The sequence below is a fragment of the Megascapheus bottae genome, chromosome 22 (assembly GCF_031878675.1).
Source record: "Megascapheus bottae isolate mThoBot1 chromosome 22, mThoBot2.hap1, whole genome shotgun sequence".
Taxonomy (NCBI): Eukaryota; Metazoa; Chordata; class Mammalia; order Rodentia; family Geomyidae; genus Megascapheus; species Megascapheus bottae.
Window position 1 is genome coordinate 9,726,112 of NC_143530.1, and position 20,685 is coordinate 9,746,796.

Genomic DNA, 20,685 nt, shown 5'->3' on the forward strand with positions numbered 1-20,685 from the left:
GACAGGCACTGTCCCTGCACCCCGAGGACTGTCCTCCCTGTTTTCTGTCCCTGCTCTCACCCTCAGAGAGATGCAGGCATCTGGGGCTGCACCTGCGGATTGGCCTCAGGCAGGATGGAAGGAAATGTGAGGAGGGCGGGACAGGTGCTGGGGGAGGAGGGCAGAAGTGGAGGAAGGAGAGAATCGAGGATCTGTGTACCAAAGCTGGGCCTGCAGGCCACGTGTGCAGAAACTGGATGGGACCTGAAGGGGCTGAAAGACTGAACATGAGCATGACAGGCAGGAGGTGGGAGGATCCAGGGCCCGGGGTGCAGGGCCTGCTCTGCCTTTAAGGCCCTGTCCCTCTGTGGGTCCTGGTGTTCCTAAGGCATTGGCTGCACTGAAGTCTGGGCAGAGCTACTCTTCTATAGCAGCGCTGAAGAATGCCAGGAACAATGGATGCAGACAAGGGCAGGGCAGGGGGCTGGGAGGGTAGAGAGCAAAATCTGGGGCCTGGAACAGCTTCCTGAAGTGGTGGCTAGCAGCCATGACTGGAGGGGATGGGGGGGTAAGGGGAGGGGAAGAAATGCTTCCAGCACATTCTTAGACCAACAACTGCCTGGTAAAGTCTTAGAAGAGCCAGTATGGGAAAGAGAGGGTTGTGGGGGAAGGGGGCTGAGTGACTGAGCTGAAGGGTCGCTGGCGGCCAGGGCAGCAGGGGTCTGGGCAGCTTGAGGTGTGGGGTGCTGGCAAGAGTGCCTGTGGAAGATCCAAGAGGGCTGGAGGGCAGGCAGGTGCCATTCTTGGGCTCCGTCCTAGCAGAGTGTCACCGGCTGCTCCTGCAGGAGGTTCTACCTGGGGTCTCTGGTGGGGACGGAGCTTGTGGCCCTCTTCAGAACCCCAGCCCTGCTCCTCCACAGAATCCCACATGGTATGGAGAGAGGCAGAAGCACAACCAGAAATGTTCCAGCAAAAAAAAAAAAGACCCGATGGTTCTTGACCAACTTTTTTGGCTAGAACATTTCCAGCTGGGCTCCAGGCACATGCTTAGTCTCTGGTCTTGGCAGGGCTCTGGTCATCCCACCAGGCCCAGCTCAGCTTCATCACCATCATGTGATGGAGCATCTTCCCCACCGGCCCATCCTCTGTCTCTCCCACCCTGAAGTCCTCTCCCGGGGCTGGGGGCGGGAGAGCGTCTCCTTAGACTTCCGCTGGTATGAGTCCCAGGGTGGGGTGGGAGTGAGGATTGGACCAGGTGAGGTATGGACTCCTCTTAAAGAAGAGTCATGCCATGGGTGGGGGTGGTAAGTACAACCCCCGTCAAGTTTCCTGTCACCAGGAGGGGGCTGGCTCCCGTTCTCGGCTCAGCAGTGTGTTTCCAGTCTCAAGGTGGACGAGGGCTCAGAGCTGTCCCCCCTTACCCCGGATGGCCTTACCCCAGCCAATGCTCAGGTACAGCTTGAAGACTCGCTGCTCGGAGAAGACGGAGAAGGCCAGCAGCGTGTACAGGTACACGCCCTCCACCAGCAGCCAGTAGTAGTTGGCTGCCACACAGTACTGCATGAGCAAGAACACCAGACGACAGCCCAGGGAGTCCTGGGGGCAGAAGAAGGGTCTAGCGAGGACAGAAGCTGGGCCAGCCTCTCCCTTTCACCCCTGCTATCCTGGCCCAGCTCTGATCCAACCATAGGTAATGCAAAATAAATGGGAGAGCTTGGAGCCACTAAAGCATGCAGCCCCCACCCCACCTCACCCCTCTTCCAATCCTGAGAGGAAAGGAAAGAAGTGTTTGATCCTCACACAGCCTCAGAGACAGGGACCAATGGGTCCCAAGTTATGCAGCCAGTAAAGGGCCGAGCTACCATCCAAACTCAGGTCTGTCTTCCAAGGATGCTCCTCTGCCATCAGACTGAGAACTCCCTAGGGTAGGGTCTAGGGTCTCCCGCCTTAGACTCCATCAGACTACCCAAGGTAGATTACCTCTCTTATCAAACTAGGGGCTCCCAGAATAGATGGCCTCTCCTATCAGACCTGGGGTATCCATGAGGGCTAAGGCGGGTCAGCTGGGACACTCCTCATCCTGGGACTACGGGGAAGGCTAGAGGCAGGCGGCCCTTCCTGTCTGCCCCTCCCTGCACACCTGGTAGGAGAGGAGCCCATCCCACTGGTGCTGCTGAGCGGCCGTGCTGTACATCCACTTGAGGGCAGCGTCCTTGATGAAGACGGACAGTGCTCGCAGGATGAAGGAGGCAAACAGGTTCAGGTGGATGGAGTTCCGGGTGCAGTGCAGGTGTCTGAAGGAGAAAGCAGGGCCCTTCCAGCAAGATGGCCACACCTCTGACTCCCAGGCCAACCAACCCACACATGGGGCGTGTTTCCAGCTCCAATCCCGAGCTGTGTCTTCTTGCTCCGTGAATGCCTTTCTACTCCAGAATCTTGAAAACCCTTCTGGCCAATGGTGTCCTGACTCTTCACGAAGCCCCCGGCAGGGCTGTCAATCTCCTTCCTCCAGCCCATATTCTCAATTCATCATGGCATTTCTTCCAAAAAGATGCATGTGTGAAGATCCTTTTCCCCAATGGAGCTTGACTCCATAAGAACCACATCTTAAATGCCTCTGGCCTACGCATGCCCAGACACTAGGCACAGGGTAGAGATGCAAAAGGCACCGGGCGCCACATCCCATCCTTTACTGTGAAAACGGAGAATGAACTGGAACCATGAGGGCATTCCTTTCTTTCTTTTTTGGCTGGGCCTGAGCTTTGACCTCTGGGCCTGGGCGCTGTCCCTAAGCTCTGTTGGCTCAAGGCCAGCACTCTACCACTTGAGATACAGCAACACTTCTGGCTTTTTTTCTGTGATTCATTGGAGATAAAAGTCTCTGGGCTGGCTTTCAACCATGATCCTCAGATCTCAGCCTCCTGAGTAGCCAGCATGACAGTGTCTCTTAACTTGGTAAGGCCTATCTACCCAGCTAGCAATAAACATTATGGTTTTTCTATCTTCTGCTTTTTTCCAATGCTGGGACTGAGCTCATGTCCTCAGGAATTCTGGGCTATCACCCCATCACTCCTGGTTTTATCTGTGCACACTAATCCAAAAGCTGTAGAATTATTTCATTTAAAAATCAGGAAAAAAAATAAGGATATATTATATGATTGTTGCTTAAATATGCATTATGGACCCTAGCCACAACAATAAAACAAGAGAGAATGCAAATAAACAAAATGGTTACAGAAATCCAAGAGAATGTGCAGAAAACAGTTCAGCAAAGTTGCTGCCTTGTATGTCTAGATTTCAGCAACAGACAGTTAAAAGGTGAAAAAAACTTTTTTAAAAATTTATTCATACTTTAATTGACTCCTAGAAATAAGTCTAACAGAAAGATAAACACTGGGTTCTGTGGCTCACATCTATAACCCCAGCTACTCAGGAGGCAGAGATTAAGAGGACACATTTCAAGGTCAGCAATAGAGAAGGTTCAAGAGACTCCATCTCCACTAGTTGCTTGACCTAGTGTCATCCTCCTGTCATCCCAGCAAAGCAGGAGGCACAGACAGGAGGGCTTTCTAAGCCAGCTCAGACAAAAGAGTTGAGACTTTATCTCAACTGAAAAATCTGGGCATGGTACTGCCTGTCTGTCATCTCACCCCTGGTGAGAAGTATAAACAGGAGGACTACAGTCTAAGGCCCCTGGGCAAAAAGCTACATAGCTTCTCAAAATTAACCAGAGTAAAAAAGGTGGGAGCTTTGGCTCACAGGACACCTACCTAGTGAGTACAAAGCCGTCCGGCCTTTTGGTGGTTAATTGGAGATAAGAATCTTACAGACTTCCGGGCTAGGAGTTTGGCCTAGTGGTAGAGTGCTTGCCTAGCATGCACAAAGACCAGGGTTTGATTCCTCAGTACCACATACATAGAAAAAAGCTGGAAGTGGTGCTAAGGCTCAAGTGGTAGAGCTCTAGCCTTGAGAAAATCCAAGGACAGTGCTTAGGCCCTGAGCTCAAGCCCAGGCCTGGCAAAAAAAAAAAAAAAAAAAAAAAAAAAAGAATCTTACAGACTTTTCTGCCTAGGCTGGTTTCAAACCAATATCTTCAGATCTTAGCCTCCTGAGTAGCTAGGTTTATAGGTGTGACCCACTGGCTCTTTGGTTTAAATGCAGAAATTTAAATGCAAGAACTTTTCTGTGCATAAAAGCACTGCTAAGTGGATGGAAAAAATCAATCACAAAGAAAAGAGATATCACTGACCAGCATCTAGAACGAGTGTCTAAAATATACAGAAAATAGCCACATTAACCAATAAAAATAAATCAAATGATATGAACGAGCAACTCACAAACCACACCAGGGAAAAGTGCCTGATCCCTCTAGGAATCAGAGACGAGCAAGAGAAATCATAATGAGATAGACTGCGTATGTCTGACTGGCAGAATTTAATTCTGAAATTGGTGAGTGTGTGAAACAAAGGGAACTCTCTCTCACTGCTGCCAAAAAGGAACAAATGGGAATCAACCACTTCAGAGAACAACTTAACACCACCCTAGCCTAGAAAAGCAGTTGCCAGTTCTACCACTGGCTCTCTGCCCCCTGGAGACAGCAGGGGCATGGCTGAGACATTCATCACCACAAGGATTGGCATTCGGAAGGAAAGAAAAAAATAATCTACCGAAATCATGATAGGAAGATAAACCGCTCTGGAACCACAGAATACAGAAGCTGATAGCTTATATTAATCAAGCTATCTATGTATCCACATGAATGAATCTCACAACAATGTAAGGGGGTCAAATGTGCAGAAGAAAGTATACAACATGTTGTCAAAATGCATACAAAACGAGGCTCTGTGTTTTTTTCTTGTTGTTCTGACACTGAGACTTGAACTCAGGGCCTCACATCCTTACCAATACCTCTTTTCATTCAAAGCTGGTGCTCTACCACTTGAGCCCCAGCTCCACTTCCAGCTCTTTTGGTGATTAATTTGGAGAGAAAAGTGTCTCAAGACTTTTCTGCCTGAGTTGGTTCCAAACCATGATCCTCAGATTTCAGCCTCCTGAGTAGGGGGATTACAGGTGTGAGCCACAGCTCCTGGCTTCATGCTTTACATTTTTACAGGGACTTAGACGTATGGTAACCCGCTTTGGAATTGAGTAGAGATCAGAAGAGGCACTTTTTGGGGATGGCTCTGTGGAGGGTGGGGGGTGTGCAGGGCCTGGGGGGACAGGCTTCCCTGGTGGTGCATGTGTATTCACCACTACACCCTACAGCACTGATGGGGACGGCTGCCTTGGTGTCCTGAAGTTCCTACCTTCAGAATTCTTCCAGTCCCCGAGCCCACCCCTCTAACCCTCTAAAAAAAGTAGATGGAGGGGAGTCCCAGCTGCTAGTCTAGGTTAGACCTCAGGAAAAACCTTTCTGTCAGGATTATCAAGCTCCAAAGAGAGCAAAATCTCTATGTAGGTGACACCTGCTCACGACACAATCCCACCACCCACAGTGAGGACAGGAATGTTTTGTTGTTGTTATTGTTTTTGCCAGTGCGGGGGCTTGAATCTCACTGTCCCTGAGATTCTTTTGGGGCAAGGCTAGCACTCTACCACTTGCACCATAGCACCACCTCTGGCTTTTTCTGTGTACCTGGTACTGGGGAATCGAACCCAGGGCTTTATGAATGCTAGGCAAGCACTCTACCACTAAGCCATGCTCCTAGCCCTGGGGTTTCTCTCCTCCCACCCACCACAGTCTGTACTCATACAGAGATTAGATTGTGCATACAGAGTTGTACCCTGTGTTTTCAGCCTGGCTCTGGGGAGCTAAGGAGGGGGTGACCTGAGCACGAGGTAAGAATGAAGCACCCCTGAGATCCTCACCCTCTTACCTGAAGCCCAGGAGAATGGCCGAGGCAATGACCAGGGCAGAGAAGGACAGCGCGTAGCCCACCGTGTAGATGATGTAAAGGGACAGGAGCTGCTCCTCGGGTGGGGTCTGTGTGCACACAGGGACATGGAGGGGGTGACAGCCTGGGGCCTCCCATCTCCGGGACACAGGGAGGTCAAGTGGCCTGGCCCCGCTGGGGATTCCAGAGTCAAAGATGAGAAGGTTTCACGGAGATGGTCTGGGGACTTTTAGGACCTGAGGCCAAGGCCAGAGAGGGGAGCAGTGCACACAGAGCAAGGAGCACTGTGTGCAACGCCCCGCAGGGGCAGGGGTGAGCCAGGAGGCCTGCCAAGAGCCAGGTCTCTGGTCCTATGAGTCCCTGGGGCTCAGAACCCTCACCCCCCCCACACACACCCTGCTCACCTTCTCCCCTCGCTTGGACTCCTCACACTCTGACAGGTCCCTCCAGGGCAGGCTGGAGTTGTCCTTGTGCAGCCAGAGGCCCTCAGCCGTGCAGAACCTGTACACATGACCCTGCAGCACTGGGGCAAGTGCATGCATGCAATGGCTGAGGACTGATGGATAGCTCTCCTCTTCCCCCACCCGAGTGGCACCCCTGCTCCACCCAGTAGAGCCAGCCCTGCCACGTTAGCAACACGTTCATCCCCTGTACACGGGAACACATGCATGTGTGGGCACACGTGCACACACACACACACACACGCACGCACGCACGCACGCACGCATGCGCGCGCACACACACACACACACACACACACACACACACACACACACACACACTTCTGGGCCTTCCTCTCACACAAAACCAAGGAGGAAACCGCCCTTCCCCACTTTTTGTCCCTGGCAAGGGTCATTTGGATATTTATGACATTCTTCATCACACTCAGGAGCTGATACGTTGAACTGAAACCCCTTAGTATACTTATTTGAAGATAATTTTTAAAATATTTAAAAATCTTTTGTGCCCCACACAAAATTACTTATATAAGCAAATGGCCAGTGGCCATGGCTGAGAAACACATGTGTCTGTCCCATCATGTGACAACTCTCAGGCCATGGCTCAGATGCACCTCAATGGCCCAGGAATTGGACTGGGAGTCCTGACGTCACCAGCTGCCCTCAGCTTTTCTTCTTGGGCACCCAGAAACACAGAGGGATAAATCCAGCTTCAAATCATATTACTGACAATGCCTGCAGCTGAGCAAAAGCTGTCCTGCCAGACTGGAGGCATAGCTCAGGTGGTAAAGTGCCTGCATAACAAGAGAGAGAGAGGGCCTGGGTTCAAACCCCCAAGGTAGCTAATGGTGCAGTCACCCTAAACATTTCTGATTGTCCTGACTGGGAGCCATTTTCTTTTCATCTCTGCTGTGAGAGGAGACAACTTTCCTTCAAAGACACAGCATTCTAAAAGGAACACACTGCATCCGGGGGTAGACACCAGGAAATTGTCCTTGGAAATTCTTCCTTCAATGGGTGGGGACAAAGCTTCCCTGGTCTTATGTTGGAGAGATGGAAATCGTCCTCTGAGAGGGGAGCAATGTAAGCCTGCCCTCAGGAGCTCACAGTCCGAGGGAGGAGGCACAGCCCTTCATGCAAATACCACCGGAAAAGCAAGAAGTATCCTAAGAAAGGGACAGAATCTATGTAAACCGGCAGAGTCCAAACACAGGCCCAGGAAACTTGGGGGAGAGACCTGGCCCATCGTCCTTCACAGCCACCTGAGCATCCAGCAGAGGTTGTCTCCCATCATGCCCTGCGCCCCCTGCTCAGGGAGGGGTGTGGGGGGGGGAGGGCTCAGGTTTGATGAGAAGGGAGGAATGTGTGCTCTTGTATTTGAGAAGCAGTGCTAGGCTTTGTGCTTCCCTTCCTGCAGGGGAACTCAAATCTGGTGCTAGGGAACAGAGGCCAAAAGACTCCTGAAAGACTCTGAAGACCAAATTCCCAGCTAGAGGAGGCCGGCACCAGTGTGAGGGAGAAAGGAAGTATGGTGAAGCCACCACGGTTAGATTTTGGATGGTGAGATTAGCTGTTAAGAAAAAAAAAAGCTGACTGACATGTGTTGGGGTCCAACCATTATGCGGCAGCAAGGCCTTTGTGGCAAGCCCTGAGTCCGCCTCCTGCCACAGGACCTTGTCCTTCTCAGCAATCACCCTCCCCATCAACCAGCGGGGGCAGACTCTCTGCTCTTCCCCCCTCCCTCTGTCTCCCTTCCTTTCACCAGCACATGGAATCAGGCCCCTCTTGAGAGGACAGTTGTCCGAGTACACAGTAACAAATCACCTTCGCATTCCTACTTCTGGAAGAACGTGAGTTTTAAAAGAGTTGTCACTTGGAAGAAGAAACAAGACTTGAAACTCCAAAGGTGGAACTACCCACTATGGGAATAATGGTGGGCAGAGTGCTGGACATATGCTTGTGAGTCAGGCAAGGGAAAAGGCAGAGAAGGGGACATGGACGGACACACACACACACACACACACACACACACACACACACACACACACGCACACACGGTCTCATTTCAGCAACTTGAAGGGCTCTTCTCAGGCCCCCCAAATGCCTCTCTTATCTGCTATAGGGATGCCTGAAATTCTTGACCAGGGTCGAGTCTTTGGACATGCACCAACCCCTTCTTGGGCTGTGAATTTCCCAAGAACACTAATCTGGACCTGGCTCGACCCTCTGGGGAATGAAACTGGTGTCAGCGCCACGGCTCTGGCAACAGTCTGGATGGAAAGGAGGAGGAAGAGGAAGGAGAGGGGCTGGGGATGGGCAAGGAAGGGAGACTACTTCACAGATGGCCAGCCCCTAGCAGTGTGGCTGCTGTATACCAGGCACTCCACACTGTATACAATAGGCACTCCATAATGGCAGGTATTCATGCCCTTTCCATCACCAATTCATGTTTAATCACCTACTCTCTGTCCAATATCTTTGCACATCATATGTACCTTACATGGTAGACACAGCGAAATCCATTTTACAGATAAAGAAACTGAAATTCCCGACAGCCCAGTGATTTCCCCAGACCATCCAGCAGAGTCAGGAGGCTAACTCCTAAGTGTCTGCCTCCAGATGCCAAACGGTAGCAGCCAGGCTTGCTGATAAGTCAACAATGACCCTGTGCCATTTCTCCTCCTCTGTTCCTCCTCTGGGGCTGGATTTTCTCACGTGCATGCTCTTCCTGGTGGAGCTCAGAGTCAATGCGGACCCCAGGCAGCTGGCACCAGAGCAGGCTGGGGTGTGTGAACACACACTGATGTGTGTACACAGATGTGTACATTCCTGACACGGTCAAGGCACCACTGTTATCCTTAAGGAGCTCAGCCAACTTGTGCGAGTGCCTGTCATGTAGCCTTCATTAGCATCAAGTACTAAAAACCAGGGCTCATTCCTGGCTACCCCGTGGTTCCCAGATGCCCATCCAGGCTGGAGGTGGTGGGATGGGGGTCTGGCCCAACTTATCAGCCCAGCCTTCTCCGGTTGCGAGGCTGCTGGCTAATCGCTGCCATGGCTCAGTGTTGTCTCCACAGGAGGTAACTGTGTGGACACCTGCCAGGAAGCCCAGGCCTATTTCATTCACCCAGACCCCAGTGCTGGAACTAAAACCTCCAACTAAACATGGCCCCCACCCTGGAAGCAGCCACAGCATCAGAAATCCAGCTACCCGTGCCCATCTACGTGGACCCAGTCACTGCAGCAGCCACAGAGGCCACTGGGAGGGAACACAGGCCCCCGTTTAACAGATGAGGATGCTGAGACTCGGTGAGGCGCTGTCCCCAAGACAGGCTGGTCATGAAGGCACCAGCTCTGGGTGGAGTGTCAGGGACTATGGGAAGGAGATTATGTGCTAAGCTCCAGATCAAATCCAGCTCTGTCCTTTGTTAACTGTCACACCTTGGGTAGGTCAGGTTACCTCCTTGGGCTCCATTCTCTCCATTGTAAAATGGAAGCCATTCTAATGGGAGACTCTTATCTCTAACTATCCAGCAAAAAGAACAGAAGTGGAGGTGTGGTTCAAGTGGTGGAGCACCAGCTTTGAGTAAAAAAAACACAACAACAACAAATGAGAGCTCAAGGCCCTGAGTTCAAGCCCCAGTACCAGTACCAACAAAGCCAAACACAACAGCATGGGGCACCACAGAGGCCCTGTGGCCTCTGCCACTGAGGCCAGAGGTGAAAGGAATGATGCCACTTCTGCCAGAGCAACTCTGGGGCCAGGCCAGGCCTCCGTCTTCCCCTGGCAACACCTGCCTGCTATAAAAGCTCCCAGGTTCAACGTTACTTCGGGGAGATGCCTGCCAGAGTTTCTAAGAATCGTGAATTAGAGGCCATTTTAAAAGCATTTTATGACTCTCATATAATTAGAACTAAGCTAACAAATAAGTAGGAACCAGGGGAGGGCTGGCAGATGCAGCTGGGCTGCTGGTGGGGAAAGGAGGCCGTGGAAGGCCTCAAGGTAGCCAGCGGCCTAGAGCGCTCAGGCCTCTTCCTGTGGTCCGGCCAGACTGTCCCTCCTCTGCTCCCCTCTCCCCCAGCATCCAGAGCCCCAAGTCCTCATTGAGAAGGGTCAAATGACCAGGGCTTGGCTGACTGCTCTGCCCGGGGGGCCCATGTCCAATTCACTACCCCAAAGTCCTCCCCGTCACGAGGGCCCTCCCCCTCCCTGCAGCACCTTCCTGTTCTCCCAGGCCTCTGGGGTCAGCAGCAGCGTCCCAAGCCATACCTCAGACAGAAGATGACTGGCACAGTCCTCCCTCAGCACCCAGGCCTGGGCCACCAGCTCCAAGGGGAAGGTCCCTTCTCTCCAGGGCCACCTACCACACACCTAGGTAGGTGAGGCCTAGCTGGTTCCTGATGAAGACTCAGTGCATTGTTCGGAAGCAAATCCTTTCTCAAGTCACTCACTCCTCTCTCAGCCTGCTCTTATCCCAGAGGGCAGGTTGCATTTGGCCAGTGGCTCCCCTCCCTCTCTCTCCCACCCCTTCATCCCTCCCTCCCCACTTCCTCCTCCACTCCCTCCCTTCCTCAGGGTGGACTCTGAGGTTCTGGCTTCCCACGGCAGCCCCATCTAGGATTATGAAGCCTCCCACTGACTGTCCCGAGGCCGTGTTCAGCGCCTCCACAGGGAAGTCCATCACGTGCCCTCTGGCCTTTCAATGAGGTCTCAGAGATCAGCAGGCACGCAGTCTGTCCACCTTCTCAATTCAAGTTTCTCTCCTGGGCCAGATGCCCCCAAAACTTCAGAAGAGTTCCCTTCCTGCTCCCCCATTCCCTGAGGGGAACTCAGGGAGCTCTAGCTCCCCAGGAAACAGGGGTGGAGGGCAGCAGGGAGCTCCAGCCAAGCCCAGGACAGCAGCTTTGCTATGGGAGCCTAGGTGGGTGTCTCTACAGGTCCCTAACTCAGGTGGGGAGAGGAGGCAGATCCTGAGTGTCAAAACAGGGCGTGAATCAGGCTGGCGAGCACAGGGGAGGGGGAGGCTAACGTGGGGGGAGGGCTGTGCCAAGGCCGTTATCTTCATGGAGAAAGCAATAAAACCATGTTCGCTCATAAACGGGCACCACCAGCCCCTATTTCCTGCTCAAATAAAATTAAAGGTGATGGATGGCGCCGCACGCCGCAGGCAGGGCAGGGTGCTTAGTGCTGAGTGATGGGCCTTTTCCCTTGCCTGGCTCCCTGGGGCCTAGAGGCCCAGTAAGACTGGGCCACACCAAGCCCCCAAATCTCCCCGAGGCAGGCAGGACGGTGGGTGAAATGAATAGTGATCCTTTCCTCAAGGCCTCTGCATTCCTCCTGTGCCTGCCTCCTTCACCTGGCTTCCAAGGGATCAAACCTTGGCCCAGAGAGGTTTGGCAACTTGGTCCCTGCTCATACAGCTGCTCTGGCAATTCATAAGCAAACCCACAAGAGAGCAGAGCTCAGAGGGAGAAGGCCAGGGCTCACGGCCCTTCCCAGGGCACCTCCAGACAGCAGGGGTTAGGGGGCACTGGCCTGTTCCTGGGCAAGTGCCCCTCTCCCGAGAGCTGGCAGAGCCATGAACACAATGATAAACCAGTCTCTAGGACTCCAGGACCAACTACCCAGAAGCTGTGCGAGCTTAGAGAAGCTACTCAGCTTCTCTGTGCCTCTGTTTGCACATCTGAAAATGGGACACAATCTGGGGATTTGTCTTCAAGGGACCTTGGTGGGAAGGAATGAAAGGCAAGGTTTGGTGCACAGTGGGTACGTGACGGATCTAAGATATTGTTTTTCTTTGTTTTAGTTAATTAATTTATTTTTGCCAGTCATGGGGCTTGAACTCAGGGCCTCGACACTGTCCTTGGACACTTTTTGCTCAAGGCTTGTGCTCTGCCACTTGAGCCACAGCACCACTTCCAGCTTTTTCTGAGGATTTGAACCTAGGGCTTTGTGGACGTGAGGCCAGCACTCTACCACTAGGTTAATGTTCCCAGCCTGTAAGCTGCTGTTATTTTAAGAGGGGTCTGTGAGCTCTATGGCTCCTGTGCTTCCTCATAGAGGAAGCCTGGATCAGGGGGTAGGGGCAGGGGCATAGAAGTGACCCCTCCATTTTCACCTAGGCACCTTTTCCCCAGTTTAGGGTCTCCCCACACACAGAGGGGAGCTGGAGAGGCCCCACCTAGGTCTACCCACCTATGTCCTGACCGCAGATCCCCATGAACCCCTAAAATGCCAGGAAGCGGGATAAGCCATCTGTCCACACACATCATACTCCCCTACACACACACACACACACACACACACACACACACACACACACACACACCAGATCTGTTCACACCTGGCTCCCCCTCACCAATTAAACCAGACTCAGTCCCCCCATCCCTGCCAGCACAGGCCTCAGGACACCTGATACCTGGCCCTTCTGAATGGCATGAGCACTGCTAGGAGGCCTGGGGATATTCGGGGTAGGAGGACAGTCTCAGGAAGGGAAGCAGAGCTTCCTCAGCCCCTGCCTGGGTACAGGAACAACACTCACCACTGTTGGCCCAGGGGAGGTACCAGGGGCAGCTGACGTTCACGAAGGAACCTGGAGACCCGTCCGGCCAGCAGGCATAGTCATCAAAGGTCCGGTTGCAGAAGAGGCCTGCAGACGATGGGAGAGGCCTTGAGCATGCTTGGGCCTGGCTATGGCTCTGCACGCACGATGACTCCACTCATCTCTGCTGGGCACTCACTGAATGTAAAGCACTTTCACCTCCCTGCAGGGGCCAGGCAAGGGGCATGGCCACCTGCCCGGGGTGGGGCCTTGAACAAGCTACTTAACATCTGCGCACCCTCCTCCTGAACTGGAGCTACGTCCTGTGCCACAGGACAACTGCACAGAAAGCGCTCACTAAACACCCCTCATCGGCCTGCTTTTACAGCATCTTGCGAGGGCAATGGTGGCTCAAGAGGCTGAGGAAAGCGCCCCATGTTATGATCAGAGTCAGGATTGGAACTCAGGCCCAGCTATATCCAATCCCATACCATTTAACTATCCCCTCCCTCCAGCAAATCTTCTCCAAAAGATAAATATGTATAGAACGGTAACAACAAACCCCTGCCCCCCATAACTAATAGAATTTTTTTTTGTCCATCGTGGGGTTTGAACTCAGGATCTGGGTGTTGTCGCTGAGTTCTTTTGCTGAAGGCTAGTGCTCTACCACTTTGAGCCACAGTACCACCTCCGGTGTTCTGGTGGGTAATTTGAGATATGAGCCTCACAGACTCACGGGGGAGGGAAGATCTGGAGCGCCAGGAACCTGCGTGGTCAGGGAAGCAAGCAGGGAGATGACAGTCCAGCACAGGGATGGGGACCTGGGGTAGGTGGCACTCTAGAGAGGCCAGCGATGTTGACCAGGGGTGCGGGAGGACCCCACTTGGACTCACCTGTGGCGGGAGGCGGAGCCTCCATGAGGAGGCGCTGGCACTGGCGTCGATACTCCCGCCATTTCTGCACTGTCTCTGAGAGGGACACGGTGGCACCCTGAAGGACATGGAGGGGCCTGTGGGTTTGGCTGGCCCCTTGCTACACCCCGTTCTACTCTCTTGATCTCCAGGGGCCCTTAGAGCCTCAGATCCTAGCAGGTACGGGCTACCTCTGCAAATTGACTTTTCCAGGGGACTGTGCCTGGGGGAGGGGGAGGGGGTGTCCAGGAAATGCTGGATGTTTGGGGGGGGGTAAGAGGAAAATACAGGGGGTGTTTGGTTTGGGAGTCTGTCTGCCTTCATTTAGGAGTCACTGCCTGCAGCCAGGGCTTTACTATGTTCTGGCCTGCCTGATTGAGGCGTGGTACTTCCCACCATTTGGAAACAGGACACACAGGCCAGAGTGGAAGACTCACTACCAAGGGCACACAGCACCTCGAGAAGCAGACTGAAGGCCAGAGCTTGGCGTCATGCAGCCCAGTGGCTTTGACAGAAACGGAGGCTGTGGGATCAGGGGCTGTAGCTCCTATCACATACCCCCAGAAGCCCCTCCCCCCACTTTAACACATCACAGACACAACAAGAAGCTTGACTTCTATCCACCAGGAGGAAAAAGGGTCCTGAGGACATGGGATGGGGGGGAGGTCAGGAAGTCTCACCTACAATGACAAGGCCTCCTGCTTGAGTGGGAGACATAAACCTTAGCTTACAGAGAAGAACATCAGCTGATGTTTGAACTCAGGGACTCACGCTTGCTAAGCTGGTGTTCTACCACTTGAATCCTATCCCTCCCTTTTTCTTCCCCCCTTTAGTTATTTTTCAAGTAGCATATATGTCCAGGTCATCCTGGACAGTGATCCTCCTATTTATACTTCCTGGGTAGCTGGGATGACAGATTGAGATGAGGTCTCATGAACCTTTTGCCTGGACTTGAACTCCTGTTGATCTCAGCCTCCCGAGTAGCTTGGATTATAGGAAAGAGCCGCCATATCTGGCCTAGCACTCTACCACTAGGCCAGACCCCCGGCCCCTGGCATTGGCTTTTTAAAAAATATTTTTATTGTTATTATAAAGGTGTGGACAGGAAGTGACAAAGGAGCAAAGGAGCTGTCAGAAACAGCACCCAGGCCCTGAGTTCAAGCCCCATGACCACCAACAACAAAAAACCAAAACCCATCGGAGCAACAACAACAACAACAAAAAACAATAGAGGTGATGTAGAGAGGGGTTTAATGTTGGCTTTGAGCATGTGGCTCCCAGCACCGTCTCCACCAGTCACATCCCTTCTACACACCTCTGGGCTCTTCCTTTGCTTATGTCTTGAGCTGTGATTCTTTTTTAAATTTTCACCTGTTTTTTTTCCCCTCAGCAAGCCTTAAAGATGATACATAATATTCCTCATTTAGAAGCTGCAATTGTCAAAATGACAGAGAGCCCATTGTATAAGCTGTAAGATCTATAAGTAAGTTTGAAATGAAATTTCATTGTCTGAAATCACAAGATCTACAGGGATGCTGAGGTGAACATGGCTTCTGTTCAGGACCTGGCCCAGGACCTTGGACATGCCAGCACACGCCACATCCAGCTTCCCAAGACACAAACTGCCATGGGCTTGTCCCTAACCATATAGAAAGTTCCAGAGGGGTGCTGTGCTCTCTCTGGGCTCCAGAAACATCCTTGGCATGAATGAGCTGATGAGGCTGTCTGAGGACAGAAGTCAACTGTATTTGTTTGGGGGAAATTAAAAAAAAAACACACAAAAACTCAAGAATACCAGAAGCTAAGGGGGTGATGTGTTATAGCTGAGGTGTCTACCAGTAAAACCCACCACCCACCCACTCATCTTTTCCCTTCTCCCCTTCTGTCAGCCTCAGAGGTAGCAGCTGCTAGTGGTGGGCTGGCTGAGGGTCAGAGAGAAATCCCCTGGTTTCTTTTTCTAAGAGGAAAAAAAATGGTAGGGAGGAAAAGAGGGAGGGAAGGGAAGGAAAGGGAGAAAGAAAAGAGAGGGAAGTAAGGAGAGAGGGAGGGAAGGAAAGGAGAGAGGGGAGGGGCGTAGAGGAAGGGAGGGAAGGGGAGAGGGAAGAAGGGGTATCTGAGCCTAATCTGGGGTACCCCATGAACGAGGCACAGACTTGGTGCAGGTTTTGATTCATAGCCTCAGCCTGCCTGTGAGCCACGTGGGGATGGAAGCCCCTCCCTGCTCCGTGGGAGCTCAAGAAAGGCTTGGAACCCTGTGTGCCAAGGGCTCAGTCAGGGCAGCCATCCCTAGGCTTTCTGCTCCTGATGGGAGGCCTAGGTCTGGGGCTCCACCCTCCTTGACCTCAAGGTTCCACCCCTCCTTTACTCCCAAAGGGAGGAAACCAACATTGTCGCATCCAAGGACCAATGGGGTCCACTTCATTAGTGAAGCCCTTGACAGCAACCACAGCCAAAGGCAAAGAGAAGTCCAGGGAGATGAAGACCCCACATTCTTCTCTGTGATCTGCGCCCCTCTCAAGTCCGGCGTGGGTGGGTGGAGGAGAGACACAAAGACCAGTGTCCTATCCCTGGACAGAAGCACTGGCCAGACACTGTGGGAGAGGGGCCCTGGACAGCAGAGGAAGAGTGGATTGGCAGAGTTAGAACCAGGAGTCCCTCTGAGGAGGAGGACGGCAAGTAGAACAAGTAGGACGAGGGGACACCTGGCCTGGCAGTTTCAGGACTTGGGGAAAGAAACAGGAAGACAACCAGGGAGCAGCAGGTGGGGAAGAGCACTGCAGAGTCCATGAGTCTTTCCTTGACCTCTCAGCTCCCATTTGTTCACGTGGGCTATCAATCGGGGCCTCAGTTTCCCCACCAGGAAAGCAGGCATCTCAGAATTCCGGCAGTGGAGCAGGAGATATCTCTGTGACTTGGCAAGCCCTGCCCAAGTGGACCAGGGGGAGGAGGAGCAGCAGCAGGAGGCCAGGGCTGGAGTAAAGGTGGGTGAGGAAAGCTCTCTAGGGGGTGGGCCTTCCCACACCTGGAGAAGGAATCCCTCTCCAATGCCTGACCACAAATGGAAAAGGCTGATTTCTCCACGTCAATCCAGGCACCAGATTCTTTCCTTTTCTGGAAACCTTTTGGGTTGCAAGGAAGGGGGAAAGAAGCCGCAGCCTCCCAGGCCTGCTGAGCAGGGAGCCATGAGGAAGGAAGGGCTCCCCAGAGGAAGCAGGGAAGGACCCAAGGAGAACTTTCTGGAAGTTCCAGCCAGTCCCAGGATTTGGGGTTCCATATGGTGTCTCCTGTCACTGAGGTGGGGCATGGGGTCCCCGTGCCTTTGTCCCCAAATGGTTCTTTCTGAACAGAAGGGTAGAGCAGGGCCACCTGCACACTCCCCTCCCCTACATAGCCACTCACGTCACCCCACACATGCTCAAGGGCATTCCCGAGCCAAGACCCTGATCCCAGTCTACTCCTCCAAGAAAACCACACACAGATGGCCAGACACACATCCACCAGCACAGCACACCACTCCCACCCCCCACAAGACCAGCACACTCCCATTCACCCACCAGGATACCAATCACACTCAAGACTCTCTCCCAGGTGACATAACCACACACGGGGCACAAACAACCCACTGCCAGACACACACACACACACACACACAAATTTGCCCAGGGATAGGCTGCACCTAAGCAAGGGCCTGGTTCCCTGGTATAGGCATCTGAGGGCAGATGATGGGTTTTCTGCTGCTCCCGCTAGCTGTCCTCTGGGTCTATGTCCCTCCCAGCTCAGGACAAAGTCCACACTATCCAACACACAGCTCCAGCCTCCATTGCGCTTTCCTGGAGCGCAGAGGCCCGGGCCTTCAGCAGCCTTCCTCAGGTTCTAGTCCACAGCCCTGGGACCATGCCAGGACCCCAAGGACAAATGCGCCAGCTCGTCCTCCCCCCTTCCCCCCCCCCCGGCGGAGGAGAGAAGGCTGTGGTTTCAAGGTGTCGATGTCTCCTCTTGTTTCATGGTCTGTTTCATGCAACAAAGTTAATGACCCCTATTTACAGACGAGGAAACTGAGGCTCAGGTAGGCAAGCATCCTATCCATGATCACTAGGCACGAGCAGATGGGTAAACCAATGCTCTCTGGTTTTCAAGCTGGGCATCGAAGGCTTGCTGATCCCTCACCTGAGGGGGATAGAGGATAGGTGAGAGCTTGGCCACCTCCCTGCCTTCTAGGAAGCAGCTTCTCACCCCTGCCAGACAGGGGCTTCCTCTGCTCTTCCCTCAGGCCCACCTCAGGGGAGGTGGTGGGGCTAAAGAGCAGCTCCTCTCCCACCCTTTTGCCTCCTTGGTCCCAAGCTGTGAAACCACCTTGTCTAGAGGACCATCTTTTCCTGACCTTTCAACCCCCTCCCCCAGCCACCATCCCTCACTCAGAGACACATCATGGGAGGAACTCTAGCTTTGCTGAGCTCTGAAAATTAAAACAAAACAAAACAAAACATATTTGTTAGTGTCTTGTCCACTTGTGTAAGGTTCGGTCAGCGCCGCCTGTCCCTCACCTCTCTGCAGTGGCACAGGCCAGGGTTGCCCGTACCCCACAGGAGGCCTTCCCCTCCCCCCAAGTCCCAGGCTCCCGGCTCAACACCTGCACTTCCGGTCCTGTAGGCCAAGGCTCAGAGGTGGTGGGGGGAGGGATCTGAGGAAGAGGCCAGTCTAAGGAGCTTGACATTTGGGGGAGGGGGTGGGAGGGGTGGAAGACAGGTAGCCCTGAAACCTTTGCCCTCTGATCCTAACCAGATCTGCAAACCTGGCCTGTAGCAGCAGGGACCAGCCCTTCAGAAGAGGTAAGGAAGGGGGAGCCTGCAGTGGATTGGCACTGGTGGCCCGGACAGATCCCAATGTCACCCAGAGAACCATGCCCTGCAGGAAGGAGGGAGGCTGATGGCCTGGGCCAGGAAGAAGGCTGCACAGGACTGGGGTAGGGGTTGGTGCTGGAGAACAAGAAGAGGGGCGGATTGAATGTGGAACAGGGATTTGGGGACTGAGAAAGGTGCTTGGTACCCCTAGGAGAGAGACCCACCTGGCCACACACCTGAATTTTCACACCTAAAGAACTGAGTTCTTTCTTTAGGTATGGGGGCAAGAAGAGCAGGAGGGGACAGGAAGACTACAGGTTCAGGGCACCCCAAACCCCCACCTCCTCCTCTCTGCTCAATCATGTCCCAGCTTCTTTAGACCACAGACACCCCCCCCCACACACACACACAAACACACCCTTCGGGCAGGAACCTGGGACAGAAAAGCAGGCTGGGCAAGGCAAGCTCTGGAACTTCAAGGGTCCACCTGCAGCCGGTTATCTGGACGCATCTAGGAGATGGGGGTGTCCCCACATGCCTTCCGAAGTGGGGCGTCGGTGCGGGGAGAGGAGAAGGGCGTGGGCAGAGGGGGGTGACGGGGCTTGGCATCCTCGGAGGAGCGCTAGCCTCCTGGGCGTTTGCTGCAGGGGCTGGGGGGGGGGGACTTAGTTCCATCAGGAGGTCGCGGGGAAGGACGGCGCGCGGCCACCGCAGGGTCCCTGGGGCTATGAGTCAAGGCTGCGCTGGGAGGCGGATGGGGAAGGCGCTGGGTCCCCACATCCTGGTCCTCTTAGCGTTCCCGGATCTTTCTCCGGGTTTCTTTCCACCAAGAGGGCTGAGAAGGCGCGTGTGCGGGAGGGCCACGCTGGCCAGGGGGTCCTGGGCACCCAGTGGGGCCGGGAGGCCGGGCTGCGCCCAGGGCCAGGGAGTTCAGGGGCAGCACGAGTTGGGAAAGTGATCCGGGAGGGACGGAGATGTGACACAGAAGTCGGCGCGGGGCGACGCAGGGCAGTTGGCGCGGGGGCCGAGGGGCCCGGGGTCGGAGAGGACGCGAGCGCCCGGCCGGGGTCGGGGCGTCAACCTCTCCCCGTCTAAGCTCCCCTGAGCTCCCCGACCCCGCCGTCCCTTCCTCCCCACGCCGCGGTGGCGTCCCGGCGTCCGCGAGCTCGGAGTTTGGCTCAAGTCTGGGGCCCCTGGGAAGACCCCGCGCCCTGGGCGCGCGCGCCTCCGCTCCCCGCCCGGGGCCCCGCGTCTCACCTGGGGGCGGGGGCCGGCCCTGCCCACCGCCCCGAGCAGCAGCAGCGCCAGGCGCAGCGGGCTGGGGGCGCCGGCCATGGCGGGGCGCTCAGCGCTGGCCCATTGCTGCCACCTGCGGAACCGCGCGCGCCGCGACTGATCCCCGGCGGGCGGCGAGCGGCGGGCGGCGGGCGGCGGGGGAGGAGCCGGCGAGGGGCCGCCCCGCGCGGGAGGGGCCGGGAGGGGCCGGGCGGGGTCCGCGGTCCGGGCCCTGCGGCCGGGGTCCCCGCCCGGGAGGGATGGGCGGCGCGCTCCACCACGGGGGTCCTCTCGGCTTTAGGAGGCGCCGGGGGCGCGCGGGGCCGGGCCACTTGGCCGGGGAGCCGCCGCAGGCAGTGACCAGCAGGCTCTCCCCACTCACCCCGCACCCCCGATCTCCACCCCCCCCCCCCGACTCCCGCCAAGGAAAACCACGCTCTCCGATCCCGGGGCGGACAGGACCGGCCCAAGGTCACACCGCCTGCCAGACTTTCCCCAGAAAGAAAGCGCGACCCCAGGGCTGCGCTCCGCCCGGGCCGCCCAGGTCTCGGCCCCCAGGGGGTGCGGGCGAGGGGATGGGGCGGCCTCCCCGGCGGTGTGGAGGGTCTACGGACTCCCCGGGTTGCGATCTGGGGTCTGCTTTTCTAGAAGCTTTCGGAAGTTTCTCAGCTCACCCCTCAAGCAGCCTGTGCCCTGGGTCCTGCAGCTCGGTCGCCCTGCTGCCCCGAACCCCAGCCGAGGGCGGGACAGCTCCGCGGGCTCTCCATGGCTTCCCCGGGCTTCCC

General features: G+C 54.9%; 1 protein-coding gene across 1 annotated transcript in view; it reads right to left on the reverse strand.

Moving 5' to 3' along the window:
• The window catches only part of Glp1r (glucagon like peptide 1 receptor), a 29,796-nt gene extending 9,836 nt beyond the window's left edge, over positions 1-19,960 (reverse strand). The window contains exons 1-7 of the mRNA XM_090355221.1: positions 19,883-19,960; positions 13,767-13,863; positions 12,874-12,981; positions 6,278-6,396; positions 5,856-5,962; positions 2,120-2,273; positions 1,416-1,575 (exon numbers count right to left, since the gene is read on the reverse strand). Coding sequence (XP_090211347.1) covers positions 1,416-1,575; positions 2,120-2,273; positions 5,856-5,962; positions 6,278-6,396; positions 12,874-12,981; positions 13,767-13,863; positions 19,883-19,960 — 823 coding nt within the window. The remainder of the gene's footprint in view (positions 1-1,415; positions 1,576-2,119; positions 2,274-5,855; positions 5,963-6,277; positions 6,397-12,873; positions 12,982-13,766; positions 13,864-19,882) is intronic.
• Between the last annotated feature and the right edge of the window lie 725 nt (positions 19,961-20,685).